Here is a 25,647-nt window from a genome sequence, read left to right as displayed (position 1 = left end):
GGAACTCACAGTGGTAGCAGTGGCCACCCAGGCCGGTGTGGCTGGATAGGCTTCCGTGCACTGAGATGCCACGTCCCCTGCCTCGCAGCAGAGATACTTCCTGATGGAAGTAGTGTCATTCAATGCCAAGATAATCTGCAGATGCTGCCCAGGGATGATTACACATATCTGTTACAACAAGACATATGGCTTAGGGACAGAGGTCCTCACCTGTCTCAGGTAGAGAAAGAAGCTGGAATACTGCCCGGCTTCCGGAAGGTAGGAAAGAAACACTGTGATGCAGATGAGAAGGACCGTGGAGTCCTGGCCAACCTTCCGCAGTGACTGGAAACAAAAAGAAACACCAGAAATAAAGTACTAACCGAGCACAAACAATTACAGCTTTTAATTTTTTTTAAAAAGACACCAGATCCTCCACTTTCAGCCCCTTTATGGGGCACAGCGAGACAGTGGAGTCCAGAGTTCCCCACCAAGCCCCGCACCTTCACTAGCTGTTGTCGGCTGGCCAGGGCTGAGCACCAGCAGCTTGCAGAAGCAGATGCCTGGGATCACTGAATCCATTTACCTGTTAAGATCCTGCCAAGGGATCAGTGTTTCCCCGTCACTCTGAATCCGACATCCTCCGCTGCAGGCGCTGAGCTGAGACAGACTAGCACCATCGATCTACAAGCAGAAGCTCAGGGCCTGATCGCTCCATCTCTGCCTGGCCTCTGTAGATAACACCTACAGCCCCTGAGCGATGGGACCCGGTGCCCATCACTGCCGCTTAGAGCATGGGAGGGGGCAAAGGGGTGTGCAGAGGTGAGAGCCAGCCCTCGTCTGCCCTCTGGGGTCTCAGGCTTCTGCCAAGCAGGGCCAATGCTGTTTACATACTGAGAGCACAGAGAGCATCTCCCCCGGCGCCTCCCATCTGCTGGGAGCTCAGCAGTCTGCTGCTGGGGGATTCAGCCGCCTGCCCACAGGGAGCTCCACACCTGACATTAACTTTCCTTTTCTCCAGGAAGATGGTCTCATCCTGGGGTCAGAATGAACTGCAACCTTTGAGGACAGTTAATCATGGCACACCGGGTTTTTAGATCTAATTATTAACTTTTTTCAGGGTTGGTGCCTTCATTCCGGGGTATGCCCTGAGTGTGCAGATCTCCAAGCAGTGGGTATCCTAAGTGCAGCAACTCGCCCGTTTGTAGCAACATCCAAGAGCATTTGACCTCAGTGTTGGAAGAGATGCTGTGAGTGACAGATGATGAGGGTGACAAGTGTGTGAGACTTCCACTGAGAGGAAACATGTGCTGAGAAGATGTGGAGAGGATCATCAGAGAAGGTGAGAATAAGAGAGAAAGAGAAAGAAAGATAAGAGTGTGAGGGAAGAGAGAGAGCGTGAAGGAAGAGAAAAAGAGTGTGAGGGGAGAGGGAGAGTGTGTGAAGGAAGAGAGAGAAGAGAGAAAGTGTGAGAGAAGAGAGTGAGAAGAGTGTATGAGATAAGAACGAGAGGGAGGGAGACAGGGAGAGAAAGAGTAAGGGGAGAGAGGGAGAGAGAAAAAGAGATGGAGAGAGGGAGGGATAGAGAGAGAAAGGGAGAGAAGGAGGGAGAGAGATAGGAAGAGAGGGATGAAGGGAAAGAGATAGTGATAGTGAGGGACAGAGGGGGAGAGGGGGAGAGAGAGCTAGAGGGAGAGAGAGGGATGGGGACAGAGAGAGAAAGAGAGAAAGAGAGATATATTCACCCATGGCAGAAGCTGTAAGTATGAAGTCCAGCACGTCCTCTGCGGTGGGAATCTGTGCCTCTCTATGACAAACAAAGGACTGCGATTGTTGACAAACAGAAGCTTTTTGCACGACTGCATTCTCTGTTCATGAATGCTGCATGACTGGGAGAGGATGAGGGTTTAGATGTCCTAGAACCTTGCCATAGGCCAAATTCAACGAGCCACCTACGCACAAGGCTGACTGATGTTTCTCTTTTAAACAGGTGAAATAGCTGCTGACAGTGTGGGCCTTCAGAAGGCAGTGAATCACCCAGGGTCTGCGAGAATTAGTTCCCAACACCGACTACAAAGCTCCCGCCCCTAGCAGCTGTGTCCTGTCCCTCCCGCTCCTCCAGCTCTCTGGGCTCCTTACCGCAAAGGGGTCCGCCTGCTCCCAGGAGATGGGCGCGCCCCAGGACACAGGGCGCATCTCTTCTGGTAGGGACTCCGGGACCACCAGCACAATGAAGCAGAGGTCCAGCAGGGCCACGCCCGAGGCCAGCAGCACCACCAACGCATCTCCATAGGCACGCGAGAGACAGGCCCCGATAGCTGGACTCGTGACCAGGCTAGCAGCAAAGGTGGCGGACACCTAGGGCGGAAAGCAGAAAAGAAATCCTCACTGCCTGAGACAGAGCTCCGGAACCCACCTCGAGCAGGAGGGAATAAGATCCGAGTGACCTGTAGGCTGGGTATCTGGGCTTTATTCCCCCCACATTTACTCCCTTTCTTCTGCTGCCGGTGCACAACAAGCACAACAACCAAAGCATCACATGAGCATCTGGGAAAGACGTACAAACTCAACATCTGCTACAAATCGCAGGCTATGCCACAAAAGTCTGTATGACTAACCTCTAACGCTTAACCCGACACAGCCCAATGCCAACCGAGGATGGCAGACGTGCTGTGGCTGCAAGGAGACACTTTACAAACATGCAGGGAATGCCAAAGCTAAGATCCCACAGGCCGGCAGGAGAGAAGGCTCCCAAGGACACACTAGGATAGCCCATGTGATCTGACCCCTAGATGTTGCAGGTGGGCTTGAGCCAGCTGGATACCAGGGTCTTTCAAGGCAATGCCCAGGAGTGGCAAAAATACCTACTGCATGTCGATGGAAGAGGTAAGATCGCCCCTCACTGGCTCCGGGGCTCTCCAGACTCTGGAATATCTCGCTTTCGAGTAATTAATGAATAATCTTGACAGGAATAAATGCAGGTCGAAGGCACAATGAAACTACTGCTCACTATGTGCTTCCAGGTCTTGAACACTGCATGCTCGCCTAAGTGCAGCATGATAGGACTAGTCTCTCAAGAGACTGGGAGGTGAGGGTTAACTTTGTGATGATCTTTTATGTAAAACAAATATGATTTGTCTTGTTAGTCTTCAGTCGCATGGATGAAAGCACCACCATGAAGGCGGGGTGCGAGGTCAGCCAAAAGAAGTTTGTAGGTATCTGGAGGTAAGAGTCTGAGATATATATGATATACAATGAAATGTGCCTACATTTTGATGCTTTAAACTTCATAAAAATACGCTTGCACAAAAAGAATAGCATTTCGCCTGCTGCACTCTTGTTCCTGGGAGAACCCCTGTTTTCCACATCCCGCAGTGACCCTCACACTCATGCACTCACCAAGCCGTACGCCGTGCTGCGCTCATGCTCCTGGGTGATGTCTGCAACATATGCAAAAATGACAGAGAAGGTGACAGCAAAAACCCCTGACATGGAGATGACAGCAAAGTACCACCTACAGAAGAGAAAGATGAAAAACAACCATTGTTAAAGTACCTCCAACCTCCCGCTGCCCCGGAGGTGTAGTCCGAAGATCCACACTGGACCCAGTGCCCACTAGCCAGCGCTGCTGCACCTGGACCCTCCGCCTCCAGCCCCGCTTCCTTCCACTGTTGGCTCTTTGTCCTTCCAGTTAGTATTCTGCAAGACTGAGTGAGCAAAGAAAGTGTCTTATACTTCAAAGTTCTTTAACACCAATATCAGGGACCTCCTCACCACCACTCCTGTGATTCTTACAGCAACACTGATCCCAGTGCAGTGACCTAGTACATGGGTCTCTTGGAGAATGTGCTCTGCAAAGTATACAATCGTCTAACAAGAAAATTATGTGCATTCCCAGGTGGATCTGCCAGGCTTGATACATGATCATCCGTTCATCCATGTATTAAAGAAGCCTTGTCTACAGCCTACTGGAGGGAGAGGTCACTTTGTCACCATAAGGTTATTTTACCACCCAAGGGAGGTGTCTTTGCACAGCGAGCAACCAAGACTGAACCATTGATATTGTCCTAACAGTGTGCACCACTGCACTCACTCCCCTAATGGGGCTGCCCCCGTTCTGTACAGTGGTGAGGAAACCTCACACTGTGTAGGTATGGGACTTTGACGTGCCTCACATGTGATGCAACCCTACTTTATCCAACCCAAGACCGGACATTGTGAGGCTCTGTACTGTTGCACCTGTGGTGCCAGCAGTTGCAGGTACTGAAGAGGACCACAGCTCTGCTGTCCCAAGGTGTCAATCCTCTAACTTATCAAATAGGTCTGTCGTCTTTCAGATTGTGCCCGGCAACCAGCCGGCCATCTCACAATCTGAAAAATAAGGATCACAGGGACTGCAAGGTCACCTTCAGAGACCACAAGGACTTCCCTGCAGACAGTGATGTCACTCCCTGCAGACGGTAAGGACTCCTTTACGGATCAGAAAGTTTCCCCGACCGAACGTGTGGTTTCCGTTATGGAACATGAGGACTCCTCTAAGGACCACAATGTCTCCCTGACTGAACGCAAGGTCTCCCCAATGAACATGAGGTTCCCCAAACAGAATGCAAGGTCTTCCCACCAGGAAGTGAGGTCTTCCCAATGGAACAAGAGATCTCCAAGGTCACATTAACCCATACTCCTTTAAAGTGCCCGACGATCTAAGGTTGTTAATATCAATCCAAAACATGTCTACCTAACCAACTCAACAACAATGGTTAATTATTTGACTGCTAAAACAGTTCATACACAGTCGACTACATCAACTGATTTTCTGTCTTATGACTCTATCGAACCACCAAGCAGAGGTCTTGTGCATCTGTTTTATTATACATGTTTAATGTTCTATATGCTGCAACAAATAAACAGACCCCGATCACTAAGGTCTCATCATCCCCAAGCTACCAACAACCATCTTGATTTATCCAATCACTGCTTACAGCCGATCTCAGCCTCCTTTTCTGCCAATGGCTGCTAAACTGTGTCCCACTTCTACCCAATCTCTGTTAACAGTGCCCTCCTCTCCCATACCCCCAGATACCTCCATGACCACATCGAGCCAATCGCTGCTCAGAGTTGCACTGACCCATACCCACCCTCAGCAGACAACCTCCCTTCACTTACCTTCAGATGGCCGAGGATCTGTTCTACTCACCATGGGCTAATCTGCATGAGGGGGATAGGAGCGCAGGTGAAGAAGACAGTCAGTAGGAGGAAGGACTTCCTGCCCCAGACATCAGACAGTGCCCCGATAAGAGGGGCACTCAGGAAAGACAACAGACCCTTGAGGGAGATGGAAAGCACACGTCATTGCGATTCCAGCGCCAGTGTCCAAAGTAGCTCTTGGCTATGCTAGGACCAGAATGTGTCCCACAATACTAGTGCCCAGAACTTCTCCCAAACCACAGCCGATCATCCTATTCCAGACCAACCACGACCGCCTGCGTATGTAGCACCCCATGTCCCACAACTAAATTACTCAGCCCCCAAAACACCACTCCCACGGTCTATTCCAAACACGCTGTATCCTACAACATTCTCCACAATCACGGTCTGCCACATCTCCACCGCAAGTCTGGAAAACCATTCCACTCAGCAGCTGTTGCTCTCAAACCTGCCTCAAGAGCCAGCTCTGCTGAGACGGTCTCACACAACCAGCCTATCCAGTAATATCCTGACAGCCAGCCTGTCTAACAGCAGCCCCCACGAGCCACACCTTTTCCTCCTCCGTGAGCGTCTGTCAGACACTAGCACCAAGTGCTGGTCTAACTTGAGACCTACTAGTACTCTCTAGTCACATGGTCCCACTGTCAATCCAATAGTTCTGTCCCACAGCAGCCCCAACCCACGAGCAGTTGTTGCAGTGTTTTGTAACACAGTCTCGAGCAGACACTCGGAGAAGCACAGCTTTTGGCATTTAATAGCTTGAGAATACTAACTTTCTCTTTGATGAAAAGTAAAGGAACTCTGAAGGTTGCCCACTGGCCTAGAGCTGCAATTCTACCTACCAATGGGCATCTGATTGCGCGTGCCCAGAGATGCAGGCACATCCGGCATTACCTTGACTCCATGGATGAGGCCATTCATCAGGAAGGTGTGCTGTGGAAAGGTGGTGTGCAGCACCTGTGAAGAGACACTTCATCAGCCAACCATCAGATCTTGCAGCGCATTACAAGTTGGCATTTTAACCACAGTCCATAGATTTTAACCACACCCCACACAAGCTCTCAACAAATTAAACCATTATCGCTTCACTAGAACACATGCGTGCTGTTGGCTTGAGATAGGTTAGCATAGTTCCCTTGGGGCCAATGTTTTATAAAGAAACAAACATTAGCAGTTTATTTTGGTCGCATGTTTAGTTTACTGAAAGCAAAGGCTTCAAATGCCTCCTCTGGATAACAAATGCCACAAACAGTGGTGGGTATCTTAAGCTGCACACAAGGTATGCTCGAAGCACTGCGGCTTACAGGTGTTCAAACAAGGAAAGTAGAGATGTCAGGTTGTCTCCTACGAGCCCAATGCTGACTGAACCTCTTCGATCCTTGTGTGGGCTGCGCAGCGATGGACTGTTGGAAGGGGCAGAATTACTACAGAAGAAGGTGAGTTGCCATCCCATGCACAAAAAGTACATGTTGCCATCCCATGAGCATGCACGAGTTATGGCTCCACATGCCACTGGCTTCTGCAACATCCATCAGGTTTGCACTCGAAGTTTTTACCTCTACGCCTGACTTTGCGTTGGATGCATGGCTTCCACTCCTGAAGCTCATTTCTGGGACATTAATGGCCAAGCATTGAACAGACCGCCTGAAGCGGCCACAAGTAAGTTGAGCCCCTGTGGTCAGACCCGCAAGTAAGACTCAGGGCCCACACACTCACACTCGCTGTCTGCAAAGTGTCTACATTCCACATTTCAATGTGAACATAAAATTCTGGAAACCCACAAAGCAATGATGAGGTGTTATCACAAAAATGCATCCCATGTAGCCAGTAATTCCGAGGTCGTGGGAGCTCTTTTATTAGAATTGTGACCAAAGTTCCCAAAAACGTGTCTTTTACAGTCTTTATACAAAACTCAACCGAAACTGAATGAGGCAGCAGAGAAGTTGGCATTATCTATCACCACCCTGAACCAGGCCCATGCTTATGGAAGGGAGGCTTGTTTTTGGCACAAACCAATTGTCTTTTCCATAGAGATACAATATCAAAACGCAGTACCCACACAAGTAATTCACAATTTCCTTCTTCCTAGGGACCAGGCTCTCAATGTAATCGAAACAAATATTGCCTGAATTTGGCATACGAAATCCAAAATGTATTATTTTAAACTCACAGAAAAGGACAGGCAAGTCTTTCATTAAATTTGCCATAAAAAAGAGAAATTAAAACTTTATGTTAAGGCTTTGAATTATATGAAATGAAAATTCGGACAAATGACTTTTAACACTGTCTGCCTTCGTTGTAACTCGGAGGTGGTTGTACTACAGTATTTATCAAGTAAGGGGTTTGATTTGGAAAATAAAACGGATGAGTCGAAAAGTACACCTGAGGTCGGATTCCAGGCTTTCGGCTGCATGAGACATACCCATGACAGCAGTACTGAGTATATGGTAATCATAAATATATTTTTGGCAGGCCCAGCATTATATCTTCTCGGACCTGAAGTAACAGCTTTAACACCGGGTTACGGTGAGTACACACTCTCAACTTCCATCACTGACAACCATAGTTTGTAGGATCAGTAAGGCCTCCAATCATGGCCACCCCATCACACAAAAATATGTAGTCTCTGTGACATTTCCTGCTAAAAGCCATCAGGTGTTTTTAATAATGCAAATGTGCCTAAGTTCTCACATTTTGTCTTTGAGTAGTGCCCCCCCAAAGATCTAGCCATACCTGGAGCTTCAAAGTTAAATTACAAGGATGTGAAGCAGTGCAATAGTGAAGCTTTCTAGGTTCCAGTGTCCTCATTTCTCATTGTAGGAAGCAGGCCTGGTGTGTAATGGATTTCTAAGGTAAGTACACCTTGTACCAGGTCCAGGTATCGCCTAGTGAAGTGTAGGCAGTGTTTAGAAGCCAGGCTCTCTAGAGGTAGCTGTGGATGAGCAGCCAAGGCTTATCTAGGAGACATACAAAGCTCAGGCAAAACCACTAATCACACAGGACTTAAACACATGAAAGAAAACACTCAGTTGGACAAAAATAAAGGAACTTTATTTTTGGTCACAATATCACAAAATACTAGAAGGGAAACCCTACCCTAGGGGGAGCCCAAACCATATACTACAAAAATGGAATGCGAACACAGGACCCCCATCTATGTAAGTGGAATGTGTAGAGGGGAGTACTAGAAAACCACAGAGGTAAGTAGCACAGTACACCCAGCGACCAGGAATGCAGGAGTAAATCACTGGAATTTCCCCAAACCATCCAAAAGGAAGGAAAATAAGACACCCAGACAAGAAACCAGCGGTGGATTCCTGGACAGGAAGACCTGTGGAGAGAGGGGACCAAGTCCAAGAGTCACAGTGGAGTCCAGGAGTAGGAGCTACTACCCACCCAGCTGTACTTGCAGGAGTTGGTCGACTGTGAGGAAGAACAGGTCATCACTGCAGTCAGAGAAGAGTTCCTGATGGATGCAGAAGATATCCCACGCTGGAATGACGATTGTAGATGGGTGTCGGTGCAGGATTACACCAACAAGCCTTGGCAAAGGCTAATTCGCTGTTAGTGGAAAATGATGCTGCCGGGGACCATCAAGGCCCAGGAGGATTCAACCTGGAGGGGGAGTCATAGGGGACCCTCAGTGACACAGAGTCCACAGGCGCAAAGGCAGAACCCACAGAAGTCCCACAGGAAGGGGACACAGGAGTCACATAAGGAGCCCACACAGAACTACAGGAAGGGATCCCACGCCACAGGAGAACCACGTAGAGGGCTGTGCGTCTCAGGAAGGAGTGCTGAGGGCTGGAGCTGCACGTAGCTTGGAGTTCCCTTGGAATAGATTAAACAAGCCTTGGCAGCAGCAAGAGACGCAGTGCACAATGGTACTGTCCTGCGTGGGAAGGCAAGGGCTTACCTCCACCAAAGTTGGACAGCTGGTAGAGGACCAGGAAGACTACTTCGGACCACCATCCGTGATGCAGGATCCATGCCGCTCAGGATGAGATCCACACAGCCGGTCCAGTCATCATTGATGTAGGTGCCTGCGGATGCAAGGGAGGGACTCCTTCACTTCAAGGGAGATTCCTTCTTCCTTCTCGTACAGGTTGAAGGCTTACCGCGCTCAGAGGCTGCACAGCCGGGGAAATGTCGCAGAAGTTGGAAGGAGCGGTGGAAGCAATTTGAAAGAACAGACTTCTTCGTGGGTGCAGAATGTCGGTTCCTGGAGGGTCCAGTCGCGGTTCCAGTGTCTAGAAGCCGAAGTGGAGGTTGCATAGGAATCCTGCTAGAATCTTGCAAGCCAAATTTAAGGACCCACCCCAGAGAAAGACCCTAAATAGCCCTGAGAGGGGGCTTGGTCACCTAGCCAAGTTGACCACATATCTGGGAGGCGGCTCCGACGTCACCTACCTGGCCACTCAGATGCACCCAGAGTTCCCTGCCAACCTTGGGTTCAAGATGGCATAACCCAAGGACCCTCTGGAGGTGCTCTGGGCCCCACCTCTGGGGTTGTGATGGACAGGGGAGTGGTCACTCCCCTTTCCATTGTCAAGTTTAGTGCCAGAGCAGGGACTGGGGGCCACTGAACCGATGTGGACTGGTTTATGCATGGAGGGCACCAAATGTGCCCTTCAAGGCATACCTGTGGCTTGGGAGGCTACCATTCCTGAGCCAGTCTATTTCCAAACGGGAGGGTGTTACCTCCTCTCCCAAAGAAAATCATTTTATTTGCTTTCCTGAGCTTGATCAGATCAAGCAGCAGGAGGGCAGAAACCTGTCTGAGGGGTGGCAGCAGCTTGGGCTGCCCAGAAAGCCCCATAAGACTGGTGGTACAGTGCTGGGGGTCCTATAAGAAGCCCCCAGATTGCATGGGATTATACTTCCAAAACTTGCAACAGTATTGGGGTATGATTCCAATATGTTTGATACCAAATATGCCCAGGTTCGGAGTTACCATTATGTAGCTGGACATAGGTAGTGACCTATGTCCAGTATACGTGTAAAATGGTGTCCCCACACTCACCAAGGAGAATGGAGCTGACGTTCACGGGAGCACCTCTGCTAGTTCAGGGGTGCCCTTACACACAGGTTCCTGCACCCTGCCCTCTGGGCTGAGAGGGCCTGCCGTAGCGGTGACTTAGTGACCTGGTGTAGTGACCTGTAGTGAAAAAGGGTGCATGCACCCTTTCATGCAGCCAGCAATGGCAGGCCTGCAGAACACTTTGCATGGGCTCCCCCTGGGTGGCATAATACATGCTGCAGCCCATGGGGATCCCCTGGTACCCCAATGCCCTGGGCCCCTTTTTACCATATACTAGGGACTTACATGTGGGCACCAGTATGCCAAATGTGGGGTAAAAATGGTACAAGTTACCAAGTTTTATGGGAGAGAACATAACCACTGGGGTCCTGGTTGGAAGGTTCCCAGTGGACACAGTCAAACACACTGACAACAGGTAGAAAATGGGGGTAACCATGCCACGTAAGAGGGTAATTTCCTAAACTCATCAAAATTGTTGGTCACCGAGCTCATCTTGCACGTTTCTTGCTTTTTCAGGGTCAGATGTATGAACAGAACAGATAAAGTATACTACATATTAGAATGACTGCGCAATTCATGATTAAAAGCTAATGTTTAAGATTTGTGGTATCCCTTGGCAATTAGATAGATAGATAAATAGGCAGAGACAGACAGACTTGTTTCACAACAGTGAAAATAAGGTGGCCCAATAATACGTTATTTAGAGCAACTGTACTAAAAAACATGCATTAACACATTTATTACTACAATGCAAATGTAAAGTCGACTTTATGACCACAGTACAGCAAAGAGACACAGGAAAACACATTTTACTGCCTCAGCCATTGGACGGAAAACCATTTTACACAAGGACACAGCCATCCTATTGGTCAGATATCACGAGTGTGATTGTACCTTGATGCACAAATTTAACCTCTTCAATTTGTGTTTTGGTTAAATATATTCGTAAAACAAATACAAATGAAAAAAAGCCATGGCATAAACCATGTATGCAGAGACACGGAATATAACTAGGCCTGGGCAGAGTTCTGCTATGCAGAACACCATGAAGTGCCGAAAAAACTCTGCTCCCCTGTGTGGAGTTCCGCGAGCGACAGAGCTTGGGTAAGGCGCGCTGTACGCACTGATGATTTTCAGCGCAGGAGTTTCTCCCAAGCTGTGAAATCAGTACGAACGGCATCACGCAGAGTGCTAGAGGGTGCTAACTTATTTTTGATGCTCGAGTAGACTTTCTACATGCGCGGCACCTTCCTCAACACGAGTGGCAGCTTTCTCATCATGAGCAGGCACGGCCTACCGTTCCCGCTTGCGTTCGGAAAGCTTGCTCGCCAACTTAGCGATTTCTCTTACTCGCACTCAGGTGCCCCCTGCAAAACCTAACAGCCCTGGCATGGTTGCCGAATAGTTTTCACCAGCCTACCACCACCAGACTAAAGTTTGGACTTCAGGGGTGACAGCCTCTGCTCTCAGGAACCTGAACACAAAGCCTTTCCTGGATGAAGGTTTTACACCTCCTCCCCAGGCACCCAGGCCAAGCGGTCGGCTTCAAAGGCTTTACCGCCTTCGAAATCTGACCGCTGATTTGGCTGCTAGCAGCAGATGGCCATCCAATGGTTTTCCCCCACTTTGAGCTGGAAAACCGGCGGGAAAACTTAGCCAGAGTAGGAAGAGTAACCACCCCTCGCCTGCACCACCACCCCCAACCCCCCATCTTGGATGGTAGGAAAATAGCCAAATAGGGTTAGGGGTGTGAACCCTATAGACAGGAAGCGGTCACATTGGCCACTACCAGGAACTCCCCCTAATGCCAACTAAATGCAGTACTTAGTAGGCATCCCTGGACCTACAGAACAGATTTACACAGAAGGCCAGCGACAGAGAAGACCCAAGGTTTGAGAAAAGAAGTCCTGCTGCCAGAAGAAAAAAGCGCCAACCCTGCCTATTGCACCCAGGACTCTACAATCTCCACTGAGGGGTTGACCGGACATCGGATGGACCCTAAGAAATCCCAGAGGACCTCCAACCTTCTAAAAATCACCAAGAACCTTGCTCTGAGTGAAGGTATCACTCCCTGTGGCCAGCAGGCAACAAACCAGTGAAGTCCAGTTCACTGACCGGCTGCTGGCCAACGAGCCGGACACAGAAGCCTGACCAAATTCCACCCAACGGACCTGGAGGACAAACCCTGCTAGTGTGCCAAGTTTGGTGGCACTGCGACCTCCAGTGGCTGAGACGTGCCATAGCCCGAGGTACTGGACCCCCAACGTCAGACACCAAGAAGAAAAGTCCAATCCGGACTCCCCGAGGTCCAGAAACAAGCTCCAGTCATGGGACTTCAGGACTCCAATGAAACACCTCCCAGAGTGGCCCTGCTGACCTGCAATCCACCCCCAATGTGTCATGCACCTGCCTCCAAGGACCATAGGATGCACAACCCTTGGATGACCAATCCACACTGCACCCGGTCTCTCTGGCCCCTGCATTGACAAACCAGTTGTGCTCTAAGGGTCCCCAACCCCTTGCGACCTGTACACTCCAACGGGACCCACCAGACATAATTTTAAGTCCATCTGAGCAGTGTCTTCCCAAGTGGTCCCCTTCACTGTTCTGCACCAGCTCGAAGACTTTAAGCCGCTGCTCCCGCCAAAACCGGGAACCGCCTGCACTTCTCCTACTGGCCCACAGGACATCTCGACAACCTCGACCTAAAAACAAAAGGCAACACTTGTAAGAACATTGCCTGGTTTAATATGCATTCTTAAAGTTTTGTCCAATTGATTCCTATGGTGTGTGATTACCTACAGAAACAGAACATTTTCAAAAACTTTGAAAAATCATAACTTCAAAAGTGCTTACCCAATTTTGATGATTTTGGTCTTAAAATGTTATAAAAATCTGAAGTATTTTTGTAAATTGGTCTCAAGTTATTCTTCCGAGTGTGTGTCCATATTTATTGATACTGTTAGTACAACAAATGCTTAGCACATCTCCAAGATAAGCCTAACTGCTTTCCCACACTACCACAAAAACAGAGCATTAGGTGGTCTGCTGTTTACCTCTGGAAACCAAGGAGGGATTGCTTGGATTCTCCACACAGTGCACTTCATTTTGTACATTATATAGAGAACCAGCCTCATACAGTTGCGGACCCCCGGCCTTGGGGACCACCTCTTCCCCAGGGCTAACTTTATTGATGGAGGGGGGCCGCCGGGCCTCCTTGTGGGACCAATAATGGTTCTGGCGACTGCCACCCCCCAAGGGCCAGCTCCTGCTATGTCCCAGGGTTCCCACTCCCAGGACATTGCTGTTTGCTCTGACTTGGCGGGAGCTTTCACAGCTCCCGCCAAGACAGAGCAAACACTCTGGCTCCAGCAAGTGAGAGCTGTCAAAGAACTCTCACTTGTTGGAAGTGGATGTTCCCCCTGTTTCCCTAGGAAACAATTGCCGTCACGCACAGGGAGCTGCATGTTTAGCAGCTCCCTGTCTGCGACAGCAATGTCGGCTCCCGCAGGAGGAGGGGAGCTGGCTGGCACCGCAGCAGACTTGAGACTCCCCCCACAATCCCAAACAATGGTGACTGGGTGCCCTGGGAGCACTCAGGTGACATGTCTGGGCCCTGGGGGATGGAGTCCCGGGACCAAAATTAAACTCTCCTCCATTTAATAAAGGTGGGCCCTGGGGGATGGAGTCCCCAGGGCCGAAATCGGTTGAGGGAATCCTGCCCTCCTCCCCCCTAAAAATATATGTTAAAGCCGGGCCCCAGGGTATGGGGTCCCCAGGGCCGAAATCAGCTGGGGGAAGGGGGCCACGTGCCCCCTATCCCCCTGGAACCCAGGGAAAGGAAAAGAAAGAACCCACTCATCACAGTCACATAAATTGCACTCCAATAGATTAATGATGCATTGACCTCCACAAAGGATTTCAGATAATTTCAATATAGGAATCTCAGAGTCTTTGCCAAGCCCAGGAGTTAGGATCATTTGTCCTTTCCAAAAGTGGAGTTTCAACTGTGGCACCTGATAAGTTTATCTTTGTAAATGCTTCCCGTTGAGGTTTAAATTCTGTGAAATGAGCATTATGGCCAGAAGGGAAGCTCACCTGCTCATTTATCCAACAAGAGTCCACAGTTTTGCACAACATTTCTACCCAACTGCAGCACTTTCTACTGGTTAGTCAATAAGTGCTACCTTGTTGGGTAAATGTCCAGTGTGCATTATACACTACAGCTGTGTAATGGACCACGAGGAAATATCTCCAGTTACCTTGTGTGCGTTTAGCAATATGATTCTTCCTCGTGCATCTTTCTCAGAATTCTGTGATAAGATGAATCCTCCTATAGGCCAATGAGATGACAAAGTCGCCCCAAAGGGCACTCCCAGTGCATTTCCTGCCGATTTTGATGGCACATTCTTGATGGTGAGGAATACGAGGACATCGCCACAAAACAAAGAAGCATTTACTTCATACAGATAAGAGGAAGGACTTCGGTCTGGTGGATATTTATGTCTTTGCAGTCTTGGTGGCCTCTCTACTGGAAGATTCAGGTTATCACAGAATTCTAGAGAAACAGGCAACAGGAACAATCACATTGACAAATAGAAAAAAAGTTCCCTGGTGACATTCCCTTGTGCTTCATTACACAGTTGTAGTGTAGACAGGTACTGGACATCTACCCAAAGTCAGAAAGAACTCCACTTGGGTAGATATTTTCTGCAAAGCTGTGGACTCTTGTTGGATAAAAGGGCAGGTAAGGTTCCTTTGTGGCAGAGTCATTCACACAGTTACTGACACACCCACACACACACACCCAGAGACTCACACACCAAATCAGACACTCGCGCACCCTCTTGCAGACCCACTCAGACACTCTTGCACGTACTCACAGACTCACTCAAATTCTCACACATACACTCACAAACCCACACACACTCAGTCTCACACCCACTGTCACATCTAGAGACACCCTCTTACACCTATTCTCACACCCAGACAGACCCTCACACCCACGCTCATATCCACATAGACCCTCTCACACCCACTCTCATACCCAGTGTCACACCCAGAGAACCAGGCCTGCGGCAAACTCTTGCCGCACATGGCCAAAGGCCTTGCGCAGCGCGGGTTTGGGTGGTTAGCAGGGTTGGACGCAGGGTCTGGCCCTGCGGTCAACCCCGCCGCACACGGTTGGATTAATGTATTGTAATGAAAATTATTTTATGTTAAATAAATAAAAACTAGAAATTCACCTAAAAAACAAAGGTTACAGGGACGTTATAGTTAGGTTCTGAATTTACATGCACAAAACTAGAGAAATTCAGCAGTTAAAGAGCCATTTCAAGTAACTATAGATCGCGGTCTAAGGTAACTATAACTTGCGCCCTCGCCATGCACTGCTAGTTACCCCAGATATTACAGCACTCAGAACAACTTATATAACCTCAAAAATATCAATGAAACATTAGAAGTTAAATTATCAAAGAAAAAACTGTGCATGGCGGGGGCGCAAGTTATAGTTACCTTAGGTCGTGAGCTATTGTTATTTGAAAAAACTCTAATTATAACTACTGAATTTCTCTGGTTTTGTGCGAGTAAATTCAGAACCTAACTTTAAGGTTTCTGTAACCTTTAGTTGCTTACATAAATATATATATAGATATGCAAACACAGCCCCAAAGCATGTGCTTAATGGGATGACAATATGATAAACTTCAACGTAAAGTCTTTGCACTGTGGTTTAGTCATCCCTGGTTGTGTTTGATCAATGCCGTCACCACAAGACTAAAAGAGAAGTTTGCAAAGTTAGTCCAAGGCGGCCAGATGCAGGCCAGGTTTTCAGGATGTCCACGTGGCACAGACTCACCAACCGTACACATTAATGGGAATCCTTTACATTGCCAGTGGTGTCCTGAAAGTCAAGACTGGAAACAGCTGTGGAAACCTAGCCAAGTTGGTACTGAGTAGAAATGTCTGGATGCCTGCCCACATTGACTCTATGCAACATAACCCTGACGATTCATGAAAAAAGAAAGAAAACAAGTGCCACTTACCGATAACATGGGGGTTGTAAGTAGACCCCAGGCAAAGAACTCCAAAAATATAACAACCACCGCATGGTAGACACTGGGCTCGCCAATCCCCAGCCGCTGGGGAGAAAGAGGAGAGAGAAGCCATTAGTGCACTCTGTGGCATGTGAGAGGACAATGCTGAGTACAGACAAGGGACACACAGTTCCCTTAGAGGGGATTCATACAGAAAGCCAGGCAACCACCAATCCTCCGCTCTGGCACTGATGTCTTGTTACACGTGCTAGTGTGTACTACAAATCAACACGACTCATAAAATGTTTTCATTAATTTAGGGAATGGGGCTCTTTCATGACTACAGATCAAGTCTAACTTAGCAACCTCCCCAGATCCATGACTTCTGTTTTCTATGCCCATGTGAGGTTTAAAGAATTGAAAATATCAGTTCAGCTGCTCCCGACATCACAATCGAAGCTGGACAACCTATGGCTAGGAAGCTGCCTATACCTCCCAAACCTCCTCCCAACCACATGAAGACAGACGGGGCACATCACCGCCGCCTAAAGAGTCAAAAACACTGCAGAGAAAGAAGAAAGCGAGGGGCAACCGCAGCACCCACCAAAGCATCCATTGGGGCTTGAAGAAATGACTAAATCAAGTCTTCAGGGTATGGAAGTTCTCGGTATTTTAATCGTTGTTTCTGCCGGAGCCCTTCCTGGGGTTGGGAGCGGGGACCAATTAACAGACCTGTCCCAGCTACTACTACACAACTGCAATTACTAACCTCTGAGTAAGTCTTTGCTTTTACGTGTGGCGGCAGCAATCCATTAAACTGCCCACTGACTGGCCAAGCACGCCCCGCTCACTGCATAAAATGAAAGGTCCATCCAGCAGCAGGAGTGATGCTACAGACCATAGGCACAAGGTGGATCACCAACAAACCCGGGCTTCGCTTGTCTGCATGTGTGCTGGAAAAGGACGAGTATCCCCAGTCCTAAAGTGTTCGTTCACAGGAGCAATGGAGGAGTTGGACGATGGCCGAGTCACATAAACTAATAATCTGTGGCTACAAGTTGCAGCGGAGATATTAAGAGCTGACCCATGTTCAACCTTCATTCCTACGAACACAGAGGCTCACTGGAAGCTGGGACTGGTTGCACGGAGACCTCCCTTGCCTTTTACATCAATGCCAGAATGGGATCGTTCCCTTGGTACCAGACATCCACTGCTCTGCCTATCACACTGGCACCAGACCAAGTGCAATCTCGATGCCCATGAAGCCTCCTTTTGGTTCTATTACACACACCCATCACAGAAACAACATTCACAGATCTCGGAAATGTCAAATCAAAGGACGAGACATTGCCGTAAGAGTTGCCATAACTATGCCAGAGCGTGCTACTGTAAAATGGGGACTTCTTTATTCTCTCGAAATATACTTACAGCCCAAGATGGGCCGCCCTTCCAGCCAGCAGAAGAAACCCTTGGCACGAATGCACCTGGGCTTGTGGAACTTGCAACTATATACTTTACAGCATAATGCAGATCATGGTAAGGCAGAAAGCAAGCTATCTGCTGGGAGACCTGCAAGTGCAACTAGAGATCAGCTGAGTGGCGGGTGAGGAATACTCAGAAAAACTACTCATCAAAGTGGGGTGCCCATACACACTTTCTTCACAGCACAAACACGTCTCACCATGACTCCCTTCAACAGAGAAGTTGAGAAATGAGGGTGTTGCAGAGTTGAAGATACTGTAGTGGATTCCTCAGGGAAATCCATACAGGTGCCTGGTGTCTACCATCACCAAAGACCTCCCCATGCCAAGAGCCTGTCATTCTGTGGTGTTTAACTGTCCTCTTCGCTTTCATACCCGGAACAGGACCTCACCTCCTGGACATGCTAAGGGACAGGATCAACCACTCCTCTGAAACCACCTCAAAGCTCCACATTTTACCTATTTTTGCTGTGGATCCACCCCCCTCTATTTTTCTGTACTTTCTGCTGCCATATTGGGGTTCATTTATGCGGTTCGTAACAGCATCCATTACACAAAGTGCTCAGCAGTTACTGCATGTACTGGTGGTTAACATCAGCCATCTTCAAAAGAAACGCCACCAACCTCAGTCTTTCTGCATGGCTTCTATAATGCTGCAGAATAACTGAAAGCTCTTCACTCATTCTGAAGAATCCTAAAGAAACGAGAGGGGGGATTATCCCTTTGGTTCTTTTTTTAAACTCTGTGATGGACTCACTTCGCTGACAGGCTTATGTGCTGGTGAAGTATTGTGGCACCAAGTTGCACCTAATGGGTCACCACCACAGTGTCACACCGCGAGGGGAGTTTCAGTAAGTTGTATGCCTCATACCGCCGAACTGAACACACACTGCGGGTCTAATACTATTCACCGCCCTTCGGTCACCCTTGGTCCTTCTTCAATCCCTGAGTGTGATCTGAGGAGTAACATTTCAAAGAAGAGCAATCGCATGGTACTACAATGACCAGGACATTGTGCTGCCTGCTTGTTAGACAGACAACAGTCAACCAAGAGCAGGAGCCTCTAAAAATATATTTTAAGGATTGGTAATCTACATTAAGAAACTCAATAAAACAACCCTGCAGCGCCAGTGAGCATCTGGTGGCAGGAAGTAGTAAAGGCAAAGCCTGGAGGAGTCCAACATTTTTTAAAACACACACCTTGGTGAAGGTTGGCCCCTTAAAGGCCAGCCAGCTCAATAAGCACTTGATTGTCTCTCCCACCTCACTGATGTTGTAGAAGACGATGAGTTTCATGGTTGCGCTCTATGTATCTGCTGCATCAACCCACTGGTGTGCTCTCGCGGCTGCACTTCTCCGTCCCCAAGAGCGACTACTCAAGAATGGGAGGCCTCTCATCCCTCAGCCATGGGCACTGCCGCAAGGAACGGTTTCCGCTATAGAAGCTAAAAGCTCAAGCAAATATTCACATTCTTCAGCGTTCAAAGCCAAGCTAGAGTCTGATGGTATCGTGGGTCACATCAGTGACATTTATTAATCCAACTAACGTTGGGACTTATATAAGTCAGAAGGAATATCGTCAGTTGATGTCATTAAAGTGACTTTTTACCACTTAGCATTTCTTAGCATTTAACAAAGCAAACACTGACTTTCCGCGGAGGAACAAAGTGTAACTGAAAGACGAGGAATATCAAATAAGCTACAGGGTGGAACCTCCCCAACAACTGCTTGCGGGTATTTAGGGCATCATGCGGTCTGTCCCTCTGTAGGACTGCGGATGATGAAGTGGCCGCCATTTTGGCGAGGACATTGGAACACATAATTACTGAAAAGCAAATCTGGCCTGCTCATGGCCACGGGGCTGGGTGCACACCTGGAGAATGCTGGGATTGCCACAGTGTTCACCAGACATGGGCAACCACTCCATGGAAAAACAGACTTCAAAACCATCTTATGAAATAACCAAAACTCTGAGATGCAGGCAGGCAACCTCTTCTCCTTACAACATATTCCCCTAACACGACATCAAGCAGTGCTAAATCCAACCAGACCCACGTCCTGCACGTTTTAGGACTGGAGTAATTTATTATTCACGCTTCAGCATGTTTGGGGGCAGGAGACTGATAGTGAAATTAAGTGGAGGCCAAATATAGTGGAGAAATGCCGACATAAGATAGAGGTTTTGGTCCTTGCGAGGTCTATGAATTGCAGTCTAAGAGTTCACATGGTCGGGTATGAGCAGACAATTGTTGCGAGATCCTGCGCGAGTAGATGGTGGTGCACAGCTATCAGGCAGGCCGAGATAAGCAGTGCTGGTCCCACTGGAAGCTGCACAGCTATCAGGCAGGCCGAGATAAGCAGTGCTGGTCCCACTGGAAGCTGCACAGCTATCAGGCAGGCCGAGGTAAGCAGTGCTGGTCCCACTGGAAGCTGCCCAGCTAACAGATGGACCAAGGTAAGCCATGCTGGTTCCACGGGAGGCTGCACCTCTAACACGCAGACCAAGGTAAGCAGTGCTGGTCCCACTGGAAGCTGCACAGCTATCAGGCAGGCCGAGGTAAGCAGTGCTGGTCCCACTGGAAGCTGCACAGCTAACACACGGACCAAGGTAAGCAGAGCTGGTCCTACTTGAGGCTGCATTGCTAATAGACAGACCAATGTAAGCAATGCTGGTCACACTGGAGGCTGCACAGATAAGAGGGAGACTGCAGGGGGCAGTGCTGACTCCACTGAAGACTGCATTAGTAAGAGGGAGGCTGCAGGGGGCAGTGCTGATTGTACTGGAGGCTGAACAGGTAAGAGGTAAGCTGCGGAAAGCAGTGCTGATTCCACTGGTAAGAGGGAGATTGCAGGGAGCAGTGCTGATTCCACTGGAGGATGTACAGGTAAGATGCAGGCTGCGGGAGGCAGTGATAGCTTTGCTACCTCCAGTGTAACTAACAGGCAGGCCAAAGTAAACAATGCTGACTTCACTGGAGGCTGCACATGTATGAAGGTGACTGCGGGAAGCAGTGGTGATTCTACTGGAGGATACACTTGTAAGAAGGAGGCTGCAGGAAGCAGAGCCGATTCCACTGGCGGTGCACAAGTAGGAAGGAGGCTGCAGGAAGCAGTGCCGATTCCATTGGTGGTGCACAAGTAGGAAGGAGTCAGCAGGAATTAGTGCTGATTGCACTGGAGGCAGTAGAGCAAGAAGGAGTCAGCAGGAAGCAGTGCTGCGTCCACTGGAGGCAGCACAGGTAAGGAGGAGCCTGAGGGAAGCAGTGCCAATTCACCTGGAGGATGCACTGGTAAGAGGGAGGCTGCAGGAAGCAGTGCTGATTCCACTGGAGCATGCACTGGTAAGAGGGAGGCTGCAGGAAGCAGTGCTGATTGCACTGGAGGCAGCAGAGCAAGAAGGAGTCAACAGGAAGCAGTGCTGAGTCCACTGGAGGCAGCACAGGTAAGGAGGAGGCTGCAGGAAGCAGTGCCGATTCACCTGGAGGATGCACTGGTAAGAGGGAGGCTGCAGGAAGCACTGCTGATTCCACTGGCGGTGCACAAGTAGGCAGGAGTTAGCAGGAATTAGTGCGGATTCCACTGGAGGATGCACTGGTAAGAGGGAGGCTGCAGGAAGCAGTGCTGATTCCACTGGAGCATGCACTGGTAGGAGGGAGGCTGCAGGAAGCAGTGCTGATTCCACTGGAGCATGCACTGGTAGGGGGGGGGGGGGAGGCTGCAGGAAGCAGTGCTGGGTCCACTGGAGGCAGCACAGGTAAGGAGGAGGCTGCAGGAAGCACTGCTGATTCCACTGGCGGTGGAAAAGTAGGAAGGAGTCAGCAGGAATTAGTGCTGATTCCACTGGAGGATGCACTGGTAAGAGGGAGGCTGCAGGAAGCAGTGCTGATTCCACTGGAGCATGCAGGAAGCACTGCTGATTCCACTGGAGGATGCACTGGTAAGAGGGAGGCTGCAGGAAGCACTGCTGATTCCACTGGAGCATGCACTGGTAGGAGGGAGGCTGCAGGAAGCAGTGCTGATTCCACTGGAGGATGGACTGGTAAGAGGGAGGCTGCAGGAAGCAGTGCTGATTCCACTGGAGCATGCACTGTTGGAGGGAGGCTGCAGGAAGCAGTGCTGATTCCACTGGAGGATACACTGGTAAGAAGGAGGCTGCGAGAAGCAGTACTGATTCCACTGGAGCATGCACTGGTAAGAAGGAGGCTGCGAGAAGCAGTACTGATTCCACTGGAGCATGCACTGGTAGGAGGGAGGCTGCAGGAAGCAGTGCTGATTCCACTGGAGCATGCACTTGTAAGAGGGAGGCTGCAGGAAGCAGTGCTGATTCCAGTGGAGGATACACTGGTAAGAGGGAGGCTGCGAGAAGCAGTACTAATTCCACTGGAGCATGCACTGGTAAGAAGGAGGCTGCGAGAAGCAGTACTGATTCCACTGGAGCATGCACTGGTAAGAGGGAGGCTGCAGGAAGCAGTGCCGATTCCACTGGAGGATACACTGGTAAGAGGGAGGCTGCGAGAAGCAGTGCTGATTCCACTGGAGCATGCACTTGTAAGAGGGAGGCTGCGAGAAGCAGTGCTGATTCCACTGGAGCATGCACTGGTAAGAGGGAGGCTGCAGGAAGCAGTGCCGATTCCACTGGAGGATGCACTCGTAAGAGGGAGGCTGCGAGAAGCAGTGCTGATTCCACTGGAGCATGCACTGGTAAGAGGGAGGCTGCAGGAAGCAGTGCTGATTCCAGTGGAGGATGCACTGGTAAGAAGGAGGCTGGGAGAAGCAGTACTGATTCCACTGGAGCATGCACTGGTAGGAGGGAGGCTGCAGGAAGCAGTGCTGATTCCACTGGAGCATGCACTGGTAGGAAGGAGGCTGCAGGAAGCAGTGCCGATTCTACTGGAGCATGCACTGGTAGGAGGGAGGCTGCAGGAAGCAGTGCTGATTCCACTGGAGGATGCACTGGTAGGAGGGAGGCTGCAGGAAGCACTGCTGATTCCACTGGAGCATGCACTGGTAGGAGGGAGGCTGCAGGAAGCAGTGCTGATTCCACTGGAGCATGCACTGGTAGGAAGGAGGCTGCAGGAAGCAGTGCTGATTCCACTGGAGCATGCACTGGTAGGAGGGAGGCTGCAGGAAGCAGTGCTGATTCCACTGGAGCATGCACTGGTAAGAGGGAGGCTGCAGGAAGCACTGCTGATTCCACTGGCGGTGCACAAGTAGAAAGGAGGCTGCAGGAAGCAGTGCTGATTCCACTGGAGCATGCACTGGTAGGAGGGAGGCTGCAGGAAGCAGTACTGATTCCACTGGAGCATGCACTGGTAGGAGGGAGGCTGCAGGAAGCAGTGCTGATTCCACTGGAGCATGCACTGGTAGGAGGGAGGCTGCAGGAAGCAGTGCTGATTCCACTGGAGCATGCACTTGTAAGAGGGAGGCTGCAGGAAGCAGTGCTGATTCCAGTGGAGGATACACTGGTAAGAAGGAGGCTGCGAGAAGCAGTACTAATTCCACTGGAGCATGCACTGGTAAGAAGGAGGCTGCGAGAAGCAGTACTGATTCCACTGGAGCATGCACTGGTAAGAGGGAGGCTGCAGGAAGCAGTGCTGATTCCACTGGAGCATGCACTGGTAGGAGGGAGGCTGCAGGAAGCAGTGCTGATTCCACTGGAGCATGCACTGGTAGGAGGGAGGCTGCAGGAAGCAGTGCTGATTCCACTGGAGCATGCACTGGTAGGAGGGAGGCTGCAGGAAGCAGTGCTGATTCCACTGGAGCATGCACTGGTAGGAGGGAGGCTGCAGGAAGCAGTGCTGATTCCACTGGAGCATGCACTGGTAGGAGGGAGGCTGCAGGAAGCAGTGCTGATTCCACTGGAGCATGCACTGGTAGGAGGGAGGCTGCAGGAAGCAGTGCCGATTCCACTGGAGCATGCACTGGTAAGAGGGAGGCTGCAGGAAGCAGTGCCGATTCCACTGGAGGATGCACTGGTAAGAAGGAGGCTGCAGGAAGCAGTGCTGATTCCACTGGAGGATGCACTGGTAAGAGGGAGGCTGCAGGAAGCACTGCTGATTCCACTGGAGCATGCACTGGTAGGAGGGAGGCTGCAGGAAGCAGTGCTGATTCCACTGGAGCATGCACTGGTAGGAGGGAGGCTGCAGGAAGCAGTGCTGATTCCACTGGAGCATGCACTGGTAAGAGGGAGGCTGCGAGAAGCAGTGCTGATTCCACTGGAGCATGCACTGGTAAGAGGGAGGCTGCAGGAAGCAGTGCTGATTCCACTGGAGGATGGACTGGTAAGAGGGAGGCTGCAGGAAGCAGTGCTGATTCCACTGGAGCATGCACTGGTAAGAGGGAGGCTGCAGGAAGCAGTGCTGATTCCACTGGAGCATGCACTGGTAGGAGGGAGGCTGCAGGAAGCAGTGCTGATTCCACTGGAGCATGCACTGGTAGGAAGGAGGCTGCAGGAAGCAGTGCCGATTCCACTGGAGGATGCACTCGTAAGAGGGAGGCTGCAGGAAGCAGTGCTGATTCCACTGGAGCATGCACTTGTAAGAGGGAGGCTGCAGGAAGCAGTGCCGATTCCACTGGAGGATGCACTCGTAAGAGGGAGGCTGGGAGAAGCAGTACTAATTCAACTGGAGGCTTCACAGGTAATAAGGAGGCTGCTGGAAGCAGTGCACGTCTGCATAATTAAAATTAATACCATAAAGCTTGTTTTCCATCTCTGGTATGCTTCACGAGACCGTTTCTTCGCTTGGGAAATTGCCAGTGTGAATAAAAGCATTTGAGTCATCTGCCTTGTGTCAATATTGACAGCTGGCAAGGCGAAACGGATGGTTTTAACTTCAGGGGTAGGACGCCTGCCTGAGAAGAGTAGTGCTGGAGAGATGTGACGTCAGAATAAGCCACCCACCCCTAAAAAGGATTAGAACATTTAGGAACCAGGGGCTAAATGGAAGAAAAAAAAATGATTAAAAAAAATATATATTGCGGTTGTAAACTCTGCCTTTCAGAAAATCACTAGGTTTGCGGCTCTTTTTGTAAAAATAGAATCGCATTTTGAAAGTTGCAAAACTTTTTCTGAGTCATAAAATGGGTTTTGAGACCCACCACACTTAGTTGCAATTTTGTAGGGGCGTGAAAGGGACATTCCTTGCAAACAGCGATTCAATATGTTATGTTTCAATGGCCTGTGACCGCCATTCCAGTCGCAAACCACTGAAAAGCTACAAACTCCTCAAAGAAAGAGGTAACGATTCCCAAGGGGTAGGGCTCTGTTCTGCAATGTAATGAAGTGATTGGTGGTCTGCTGTCCCTTGTAGGCCACGCTCCTTGTGTCTGCAAACAATCATCGGTGGTTGCAAATTGCGACCCAGCTACTGAATATTAAGAGTTCAGGTAATTTTTGGGACTTTCTGCAAAGGGTGACTTTGCGTGCTTACCTAACAGTGCAAAGAGTCAGCTGTACTATTCACTGGTTGCAGTTTTCAACCACTAGTTTTAAGATCAGTAAATATCTTTAAGAATCAGCCTATTTCCCATTAGGTCTCCCATTAGGTCCGTTGGTAAAACAGAATTGGACTGAGTCTCAATCTGCCTTACCTTACTAACATTATTATTATTTATTTTTTTAAATGTACATTAACAAATGGAAAGGGTTTCCCGAAGAACTATTTGCAAATGGATTACCATCTCCTTTGAAACAGTGGTAAACGTTCAAAGTTTTGCGACCGAATTTGGGTAGCAAACTATTGATACATAAGATTCTAATTCTGTATTTGAAAGGGACGTCTACAACATGCCCCTTCTAGATACCAAATCAGTATCCATTTGGAATCCTATTTTAGAATCTGACAAAACTCTTTCTGACTCTTAAAATGGGATTGGTACACAGAGCAGGTGTAAATGCCGAAAT

General features: G+C 49.5%; 1 protein-coding gene across 5 annotated transcripts in view; it reads right to left on the bottom strand.

Moving 5' to 3' along the window:
* LOC138267493 (hippocampus abundant transcript 1 protein-like) overlaps positions 1-25,647 on the bottom strand; it is an 83,212-nt gene that overhangs the window by 17,610 nt on the left and 39,955 nt on the right. For 4 of the 5 annotated variants that reach the window (XM_069216485.1, XM_069216484.1, XM_069216482.1 and 1 more), the window contains exons 2-7: positions 16,273-16,368; positions 6,079-6,141; positions 5,174-5,301; positions 3,379-3,493; positions 2,119-2,337; positions 211-324 (exon numbers count right to left, since the gene is read on the bottom strand). In XM_069216485.1, the coding sequence (XP_069072586.1) occupies positions 211-324; positions 2,119-2,337; positions 3,379-3,493; positions 5,174-5,301; positions 6,079-6,141; positions 16,273-16,281 (648 nt within the window). In that variant the 5' untranslated portion in view covers positions 16,282-16,368. Of the gene's footprint in view, positions 1-210; positions 325-2,118; positions 2,338-3,378; positions 3,494-5,173; positions 5,302-6,078; positions 6,142-16,272; positions 16,369-19,007; positions 19,202-25,647 lie in introns of those variants that run through there. The other variant, XM_069216483.1, reaches the window with a different exon arrangement.

Source organism: Pleurodeles waltl, chromosome 12, assembly GCF_031143425.1.
Source record: "Pleurodeles waltl isolate 20211129_DDA chromosome 12, aPleWal1.hap1.20221129, whole genome shotgun sequence".
NCBI lineage: Eukaryota > Metazoa > Chordata > Amphibia > Caudata > Salamandridae > Pleurodeles > Pleurodeles waltl.
This window is presented reverse-complemented; position numbering and strand designations above follow the sequence as displayed.